Genomic DNA, 10,382 nt, shown 5'->3' with positions numbered 1-10,382 from the left:
TCTCAGTTAGGCTATTCAGAAACAGCAAATGGATTCTTACATAACCAAGTTCTGAAAGCACAAATATGACTTAAAGATAATTAAATGGAAAAAAAGACAGCTTGACTATAATACAAGAGTAAGTAGTTAGGCCTATAATTGCAGTTGACTATAATAATAATTACATTCTCTCTACTGTCAGAAAAAGAGAGAGAGATAGAGTCTCTCTCTCTCTCTCTCTCTCTCTCTCTCTCTCTCTAACACAAACTCTCTCTCCACCCCAGAGAGTAGACTAAAAGGTCCAACAGTGTTACAATACTTTATATTCACAAACTTTCTTTATGTTGAGATGTTCTCAATACTTAAATCCTTATGGAAATTGAAGAATGGGATAGTTCTGTTCTTCACTCCTCTGATTCTTCTTCCACTACCGGTTGTCATCAACACAAAGGTACGTAAATAAAAAGTTTTAATTAGACTAAACAAAATTCTCACAACTTTTTAACTCATAAGTATCCTTTCATTTCTCTTGTCTACGTTTTTCAATTTGTCTGAGGGATTTGGATTTCAATACGCCTGTCTAACAATGAATTACATTTTTAACAAAAGGTATCTTGTGTATTTTACATGGGGTCCACTGTTGTACCCTAAGGCCTCTGTGAACTATAATTCATCATGCCTCAAAATTGTTTCTTTAACCCTTTGTCAATGTGTATGTCCAAGCGTGGGAACACACGGTAAGACTAAATTCCTTTCTGACACATTGTGTTCATGACCATTGTGTGCATATTTTGTTCACATAGTTCCAAAAACACCTGTTAAGCTTTTATTATATTTTTAAAAATACTAACGTTATAAAGATGTTTTATTATTTAAAAAAAAGTTACATCAAAAAAACACAAGGATTCTTCACTAATTAGTCACTAATCAAAGAAGCAAATTATTGACATGTTAACTCCTTTGTACAAAAGGTCAGATTTCCTTGTTTCCATTGAAGTACACAAGATGTTCTTTGGAATGTTCTGAAATCATCCTGGAAAAATGAATCAGCAGCAGGACTTAACTTGACTTAAGTCCACATGTGTCATTTACACTTGGGACATGTCATCACCACTTTTTGAAATGGCGGATTTTGTCCCCACCACTTTTTGAAAGCATTTGGTTAAAATGTTCTGAAAAATCAAGCGATACCTGTGTGACTTACGACTGGTTTTGTGATCCAGGGTCACATATGTTGCGTTGTATGCTTATGTTGTGTTTTCTTTTACATATGTAATGAATTTCATTGTAATCATTGACTTAATGCGCTGCTGTTTTCTACAGGGTTGAAGTGGTTTTGCAGGGACTGTTACATGTGCAGTCGACATTGTTAAGGGATTTATGCTGAGTATTTTCATGTTGATGACCGGCCTACGCTATGCCCATTTTTGATGCGTCGTTATTCAATATTTTTCCCATCCTGCTGTAATGTTTTTTCATCTGATCTTTCATCCCCACCACTTTTCAACACAAACTGATGGCCCTGCAAGCCCATGTCATCTCAAGTGCATTTTTCCTTTTCACAGTACTTAAATTGTAATGCTGATAATTCAAGTCATGTTTTTTATCTTTCAGGAGGCCAACTGTGCTTATGTAATCATACTAATGGCAGTATACTGGTGTACAGAGGCTCTTCCATTAGCTGTTACAGCACTGTTGCCTGCTGTCCTCTTTCCAATGTTTGGCATCATGCAATCCAAAGTGGTAAGATGGTCTAGGAGAATTCCATTATAAACACTTAATGTATCTAAATGTTTACCTTGGATGATGTGGATTTTTGTATTTTAGGTATGTATGCAGTACCTGAAAGATACTAACTTGCTGTTTGTGGGAGGCTTGCTGGTGGCTGTGGCAGTGGAACACTGGAACCTGCACAAGCGCATTGCCCTCAGAGTGCTACTCATTGTTGGGGTGCGCCCAGCACTGTAGGTGACACAATTTTATTATCATCATTATCTGTTGTGAGATAGATATTGACAATGTATTGCATATCATTCCCACCTGATTCAGTCTTTGAGTAGAAGTTTACTGCATTGGGAAGTTCAGTCTGCTTCTCAGATAAAGCCACTATGGCTGCAGAAGACTTGAAATTTAATGCATTCTTTTATTTTGTGTTTATTGCAACCATGGTTGGGCAAAATGTGGCCAATCCTAAACGTTGGGTTACATTAACCTAGAAAATGTTTATATTTGACCCAACCAAGCATTTTGGGTTGACATTGTTGTACATATCCACCCATGTACTGAAACAGGAGCATAATTTCTGCCTTTTCAATTCCTCTGTACTAATACAGCCTTATGTTGGGCTTCATGGGAGTGACGGCTTTCCTCTCCATGTGGATCAGTAACACAGCCACCACGGCTATGATGGTCCCTATAGTACAGGCCGTTCTGGAGCAGCTGAATAAACAGGAGACCGAACTTACTCAGATGACCTGCATGGAACAGCGGTCTCAGGCCCCGGAGGCTGAGCACAAACAACCAGCCAAGCTTGAAGACAGAGAAGGTCAGGCCATAGACTGAATGTGTGCTGTACGTGCATGGAGAATAAGATGTCAAACATTAAGACTCTAATATATATATTCCCTGTATACCTAGTGGTGGTGCGCATGCTGGATATGTCACCAGAAGCTACCAAGCAGCAAGAGTCTGTTGACAAAACTCTTATGTCTAAGGGAATGACTCTGTGCGTGTGTTATGCTGCTAGCATTGGGGGAACAGCAACACTTACAGGCACTGGACCCAATCTGGTACTTAAGGGTCAAATGAACCAGTAGGTACTATTTAATATATTAATAACTTTCTTTTTTTTTATCATTTTTCAAATGCACATCACTAATTTCATAATTTCAGGTTATTTCCTGAGAATGGTGATGTCATCAACTTTGCTTCATGGTTTGGATTTGCATTTCCAAACATGATCATCATGCTGATAATAGCCTGGTTCTGGCTTCAGTTTGTTTTCATGGGATTCAAGTATGAATTAAATACCTCATTTGTTTTTCACACACATATGGTTGGGGAAAATATGGACAAAACCAATTGTTGGGTTAAATTAACCTACAGTATGTATTTAACCAAACTATGGGTTGAAACAACCCCAACATTAAAGGTTGAAAAACCCTGACTATATTTTACCCAACCACACGTTGCATATTTTTAGCGTGTAGATTGTTCTGACCTTTGACACATTTTATATTTAACTCTTTTAATGTATTGCTTTCATTTCTCCAGCTTCAAAAAGACATGGGGCTGTGGAGCAGGGAGGTCAGAGAAGGAAACCGCTGCCTACAACGTCATCCGCGAGCAGCACCTTCATATGGGACCAATGTCTTTTGGAGAACTCAGTGTTCTGGCTCTCTTCAGTTTGCTTGTGGTTCTGTGGTTCACCCGCGATCCTGGATTTGTGGCAGGCTGGGCAACCTACATATTTAACATAGATGCAGAGTATGTATTACACTCTAGGCTTGGTTCAGCCCTTAATTGCTATACGTGACACCCAGATGAATCATTTACAGACCCATTTATCATAAAATAAGCTCAAGATTGATATATATATATTGATTTCTGTTTAATATCTATACATTCAGATATGTGACAGATGCTACAGTTGCTGTCTTTATTGCTGTGCTGCTTTTCGTTCTACCATCGAAACCGCCTCGACTTTTCTTCCGGTCCTCGACCGACTCTGAAACAGGTGAGAAGAACTTTTCACACCAAATTTGCTTTGAAACTTGAGTTTATCATAATGCGTTTATCCAGATGTTTCTAGTTGAGTTGATATTAATTTATCATCATTGCAGATGCCCAACTTTCCACTGTTCCCAGTTCAGCTCTGCTCACCTGGAATGTTGCTCAGAAGAAATTACCTTGGAACATAGTTTTGCTCCTGGGTGGTGGATTTGCATTGGCCAAAGGTAGCGAGGTGAGAGTTCTTTCTGTTGTTTATGTGGAAGAACATTGGGCTAGCAATGCAAAGACCATGGGTTCAATTCCAGGAAACACAAAATCTGATAAAACATACAGATTGAATGCACAATAAGTTGCTGTGGATAACAGCATTTGCCAAATGTAATCTAAATGTAAATGGGTTGTCCCCTGGCTTGCCTTCATCAAGAACATCTAAAGAAAAAATGCACACTTAAACATTGCATCTAATAATGTAAAAAAAAAAAAAATGGTTATTGCAAATGATTTCATTTAGTTTGTACGTGACCTGATTTTGACTTCTACATTTTGTATCCCAGGAGTCCGGACTATCAAGATGGATAGGAAACCAGTTAACTCCCCTACATGCCATTCCTCCATGGGCTATTGTTATCATTTTGTGCCTTCTAATTGCCGTTTTTACTGAATGCACCAGCAATGTGGCTACAGCAACCCTTTTCCTCCCTGTTCTTGCTTCTATGGTAAGACTTAAAATTGAAAATCCTTTTCTCATTCTTAATCAGATGTCACTCACTTCAGGATTTTTATGCTATGGCAACTTATTCTCATGAATTGTGTATTAAAGGATTAGTCAATTTTCTTTAAAAAAAAATCCAGATAATTTACTCACTATCATGTCATCCAAAATGTTGATGTCTTTCTTTGTTCAGTCGAAAAGAAAATATGTTTTTTGAGGAAAACATTCCAGGATTTTTCTCATTTTAATGGACTTTAATGGACCCCAACATTTCACATTTTTAATGCAGTTTTTAATTGCAGTTTCAAAGGACTCTAAACGATCCCATATGAGGCAAAAGGGTCTTATCTAGCGAAACGATAGTCATTTTTGGCAAGAAAAATAAAAAATATGCACTTTGAAACCACAACTTCTCGTCTTCCTCCAATCCTGTGATGCGACAGCGCCACCTCACGTAATGCGTCATCAGGTCAAGAGGTAACGGATGACGTATGCGAAACTACGCCCCAGTGTTAACAAGTGGGGAGAAAGAGGACCGTTCCAATGTTGTTGTATGTGGAATGAAACTAATTCATGTCTTTGTTTCAGTTTATTGTTTAAAATGGTCCGCAAATGTGCGTTTCATATATGTAACACGTGACCTTTCTACGTCATTACGCAATTACATGAGGTCACACTGGTGCATCACAGGACCGGAGGAAGACGAGAAGTTGTGGTTTAAAAGTGGTTTTATTTTCTGGTCAAAAATGACAATTGTTTCGCTAGATAAGACCCTTATGCCTCGTTTGGGATCGTTTAGAGTCCTTTGAAACTGCAATTTTAAACTGAATTAAAACTGCTAAGTGTTGGGTTCCATTAAAGTCCATTAAAATGAGAAAAATCCTGGAATATTTTCCTCAAAAACATAATTTCCTTCCGACTGAACAAAGAAAGACATCAACATTTTGGATAACATGGTGGTGAGTAAATAATCTGGATTTTTTTAAAGAAAATAGACTAATCCTTTAATAGCACACCATTAAAGAGTTGTGCAATACATATGGCAAACTCCAATTTTGTGTGCATATGATACGCAAGTCCTTCCCGTTCTCTTAAAGGTGCTCTAAGCGAATTCAAACGCCTTTAATACCACACATCTTTTCATGTCATTATAAGTATGGTTTCTCTTTTTTTTCTTTTTTACCATTGCCATTTGGGATTGGAGTTAGAACAACTTTCTGTTACATTTCAGACATCCTTACACAAACTTCAATTCTAACCCCAATCTCACGCAACAATAATTTAAAATAGAAAAAAATTGAGAAACCAATACATACAAAGATGCGAAAAATTCAAGGTATTAAGTGAACGGGAAGGAGTGGGATATTGGACTTTGGCATATATATTGCGCAACTTTTTAACGGCATGCTATTTATACGCATTTGAGGAGAATGGGTAGGCTATGATTAGCATATGCTCTGGCATTAAAGAGTTAAGAGCTTTCTTACAGGAATAGATTTGGAGAAACGTTCAATGAAACATCTTCAGTTGAAATGTGATAACCATAACACAAAACACATTTGAACACTCCTACTTAAGGGGCAAGTGCTCGAAGTCTTTAAACAGCATGGATCAACCATTAAGTTCTGCTTTGTCACCAGCTGTGCAATGCTCAAATAAAAATATTGATTTCATGCAGACATGACTCACAGGGTGTTAAAATATCTAAACATATCTGCTTAATTACAAGCATTTAAAGACAAGCTTAGCAAGCATGCACTTACTGTAGATCGGAGACACTTGTGGCACTTTTTACGATAAACGCTGTTTTTGATTTTTAGGTATGTCAGTTATTTTTGCATGTGTTTATTGCAGTCTCAGTCTGTGGGAATGAATCCTCTGTACGTCATGGTGCCATGCACACTCAGTGCTTCCTTTGCATTCATGTTACCTGTGGCAACTCCTCCAAATGCTATAGTCTTCTCATACGGATATCTCAAGGTTTCAGACATGGTAGGTTCCAAAATGTGGCAACCATTTCTTTAATTAGTTTGCTCAAAATTTCATTTACATTTCTTTAATTGTTGATATTTCAATTTCTTGAAAAACATATGAAGAGTTCAGATACTAAACCCTCTAAGTGCATCTGACATTATTCTAATGGATTCTGCCGACAAGACGGTATTTCTGAATGGCCTTAGGGCGGCATTAAGTGAATTTGAAACGTGGCGTTAAGCGGCTTTTGCATCTGGGCTCCTCATATACAGACATATATTGACAAACAACGTCCTATTTATAACTTAACACACACATTTCTTTTCCAGCTACTGTTGAGACAAATTAACTCAATGTATTTTTTTTTCTCAGGCAAAGACAGGCATAATAATGAATGTCATAGGAATTGTCTGCATCACTGTAGCCATCAACACCTGGGGCAAGGCAATGTTCAGCCTAGACACATTTCCTGCTTGGGCCAACCAAACAGAAGTATGAAGAACAGTATGAAGCCAAATGGAAAGCAACAAGCTGCTCTTTCTCATCATCATCTTCACAACGTGCAGCACACAGACTGCATATGGCAGGTTTTGAACACCTTTTGCCTCTTTTACTTAAGGGCCTGATGTAATATGTGGCTATACAGGGTTAAATTATGTTTGGAGTACACCTGCTTTTCAAAACAACATTTTATATACACTGTCAAATAAATTGGTCAAAATATGTACCCTCAGAGGTACATATTGGTACTAAATGTATATTTATATGTACATGGGACCTTTTTAAAGGGTACTGCCCCAATGACAGCTTGGGACCATTATTTGAAAAAAAATTCTGACAGTGTGTAGTTCAAAGTCTATAGACTTGGATATATTTAAATTAAGTTGTATCTCAAAGTTACAGGTACCAAATGTATATATACAGTATTTGTACCTAATGGTTCATATTAGGACATTTTAAATGGTAAAGCCTCAATGGGGTACATAATTTGACCATTTGTTTTAACAGTGTAACAATCATATAATACATTAGAAACACTGAGCTGCAAAAACTGGACTGCTAAGGTTATGTATCAGGTATTTTCCTCATATCCACTAGTATGCTTTGCTTGTAACATTAATGGCTACTTTTACAACATAAGCTTTTACAGTACATGTTCGATGGCAAGCTTTTTCGTCAGGAGAAAACATAAAAGGAAAACAGAAGCATGCACATCGACCTCACTTCCTTTTATAACAACATAAAATCCCAGAACAAATCCAAAGATGTTGAAGCTTCTTCTAATGGCCAGTCTTCAAACCTCAATAGCTTTGAACTTCTATGGGACAAAATGACCTGAGAAGTCTGAGCCAAACCAACCAACTACAAGTGCCTTACTTTTTAACATTAATAAAAGTTTGAATGGCGCTCTGTCATGGTGTATATTACATGGATGTTACAGATTCATCAGACTATGAACATTTGTTTAGACTATGACATGGAGAACCATGTGTCATCATTGCTTTGAAGACCAAACATCAAGCAATTTTCTGTTTTTGTACCGGGCAAATACCTCACTGTTGTAAAACGTTATGCAAGCAACAGGGGGGGCAAGTTTAAAGGGGACATTTCATGAAAATCTGACTTTTTCCATGTTTAAGTGCTTAATTGGATCCCCAGTGCTTCTATCAAGCTAGAAAATATGAAAAAGAACAACCCAGTAACTAAGTTTTGGTAAATGATTCTCTGCAAGCATGTGAAAAAATAGGCTATATGAAATTTGGCTCCCCTTGGGTATCAAAAGGGGATCTTATTATAACAATGCTACCCCTTAATCTGCAGCTATCAATTTTAACATGCTATAATAAATTATCTCTATGGTATTTGGAGCTAAAACTTCACATGTACTCTGGGGATGCCAAAGATATATTTGACATCTTAAAAAATTTCACATTGTGAAATGTCCCCTTTATTAAAGCAGGTGTATTAATCTATGCCTTATTATTTTAAATTCTGCAAACTAGATTAAAGGAAATCAATTATAAATATGACCCTGTCTGTGAAATCCAGACTAAAGTCTCATAATCTAATGATTTCACATTGATTTCAGTCTTTGACATGAGATTTCTCGGTAACACTTTATTTTACGACCCGCAAAGTACCGCGTAATTAAACCGAATTTACAGCGTACCTATTTGTAACAACAGGGTAGGTAACCTGTAGGTATAAGGGAATAATATTTTAAGTTTGGGGTAATAAGGGGGTAAGAATATGAAGAATTATAAATTATTTATACTCTAAGTATTTTATAACAACAGGGTACCTATTGTAATATTACGTGGTATGTATGACTTAGTCAAGTCTATGGGGAAATTATGTTTTATTTATTTTTTATTGTGAATTTTTCATATTGACTACTGAATGTTGTATACAGTCAATGTCTACGAGCCACATCGGCAAATAAATATAACAGCATATCACTTTTATTTTAGTAGCCTATATTACTTGCTTTTAATAACAAAAGTCCAGCTGATTTAATGTGGTTATCTTTTTTTAAGGTAAGTACAATAAAAATAGCAACTTATTCCCTATTTACCAGGAAACTCCTACATTTGCGGACATATTTGAAGTGGTGCGTTGCAATTTATTTACTGTAAACACAAGTATTTTAGCCAAATATAATTTATGCAATGGCAAACCAGAATGAAACAACAGCAGATATCAGCTCCCGCTAAAGCAAAAGACGACTACATGCGTAGACTACTGCGCAGGTGTAGAGCGCGCGGCCGTTTGCAGGAGGTTTGCTGGAACGCGATCCTGAGGTGAAATTTCTTTAAGAGGTTTTAAAAACGTTCTACACTGTGGAGTACAGCTGCGAGTGATGTTAGCAGGTTCCGCATGCTGGATAAGGTGACTGGTTTTGTTAATACATGACTCACGCATTTCAAACAATGTTTTTCAAGAAAGTTGCTAGCTAACGGTAGCAGGTTAGCTAGCACATAAGTAAGCCTAAAATTTATAAACGTAACTGGCTTAGAAAACTCTGTTTCTGTCAAGGCACAGTGAAGAAACATTTACTGAAGGCTTTCATTTATGTTTTTTATATGTAATGCAGAACAGCATTTGTGAGACGACATCAACTCATCATCCGAGTGGACAAGAACACCAACAGAGGAAGCCAAGCCGCAAAAACAATGAAAAATTGTCATGACTTTTTATTTTAAATAAAAGTTATGTGATAATAAACATTAAGTGTTGGCTTAATTATAGTGTTTTAAAGATGTTTTGAAATAAGTTGTTTTAAAATAAAAATAACAATATTCTGTATGTTTATGGTATTTACCCTATAACATTTATTAACAAGAGGTGAACAAAGCACCACTTTAGTTTACAGCCCGCAAATATGAGAGTTACCTGGTACATACACAGAACAAGCGGGGAATAAGCCCCACTTTAGTTTACAACCCGCAAATATAAGAGTTACCTGGTACATACACAGAACAATCGGGGAATAAGCCCCACTTCAATTTACAGCCCGCAAATATGAGAGTTACCTGGTACATACACAGAACAATCGGGGAATAAGCCCCACTTCAATTTACAGCCCGCAAATATAAGAGTTACCTGGTACATACACAGAACAATCGGGGAATAAGCCCCACTTCAATTTACAGCCCGCAAATATAAGAGTTACCTGGTAACTCCTGTATACATATACAGATCAAAGAGGTACAAGTTGCTATTATCTTTATTGTGTGTTATATTTTATTTGCCGACGTGGCTTGTAGACATCAACTGTAGGCTATACAAAACACTTCATCAGGTAAGTAGCAAATATGAAAAAAAAAAACTATTACACATAGACCATATTACCCATAGACGTAAGTCATACATACCACGTAATATTACAATAGGTACCCTGTAGTTATGAAATACTTAGAGAATAATTTTCCATATATTCTTACCCCCTTATTACCCCAAACTTAAAATATTATTCCCTTATAAC

At 36.8% G+C, this 10,382-nt stretch overlaps 1 protein-coding gene across 1 annotated transcript; it reads left to right on the top strand.

The window, feature by feature from the left end:
* Positions 1-273: 273 nt before the first annotated feature.
* slc13a5b (solute carrier family 13 member 5b) lies at positions 274-9,750 on the top strand. The gene is made up of 12 exons (XM_065281039.2): positions 274-430; positions 1,594-1,722; positions 1,807-1,943; positions 2,313-2,524; positions 2,617-2,791; positions 2,872-2,994; positions 3,253-3,465; positions 3,609-3,715; positions 3,822-3,943; positions 4,266-4,427; positions 6,278-6,415; positions 6,770-9,750. The coding sequence occupies exons 1-12, from the start codon at positions 329-331 to the stop codon at positions 6,893-6,895; spliced, it is 1,746 nt and encodes a 581-aa protein (XP_065137111.1). The 5' UTR covers positions 274-328; the 3' UTR covers positions 6,896-9,750.
* Positions 9,751-10,382: the final 632 nt, after the last annotated feature.

This window comes from Paramisgurnus dabryanus, chromosome 8 (assembly GCF_030506205.2).
Source record: "Paramisgurnus dabryanus chromosome 8, PD_genome_1.1, whole genome shotgun sequence".
Taxonomy (NCBI): domain Eukaryota; kingdom Metazoa; phylum Chordata; class Actinopteri; order Cypriniformes; family Cobitidae; genus Paramisgurnus; species Paramisgurnus dabryanus.
The sequence above is the reverse complement of the archived record's forward strand: the minus strand, read 5'-3'. Positions and strand labels throughout refer to the sequence as shown.

Bases quoted from the DNA above. Each gene is read 5' to 3' on its own strand.
- slc13a5b (XM_065281039.2), top strand. From the start codon at position 329: ATGTTCTCAATACTTAAATCCTTATGGAAATTGAAGAATGGGATAGTT. The intron at 1,944-2,312 runs GTAGGTGACACA...GTACTAATACAG, and splicing joins GTTGGGGTGCGCCCAGCACT to CCTTATGTTGGGCTTCATGG. The intron at 2,525-2,616 runs GTCAGGCCATAG...CTGTATACCTAG, and splicing joins CAAGCTTGAAGACAGAGAAG to TGGTGGTGCGCATGCTGGAT.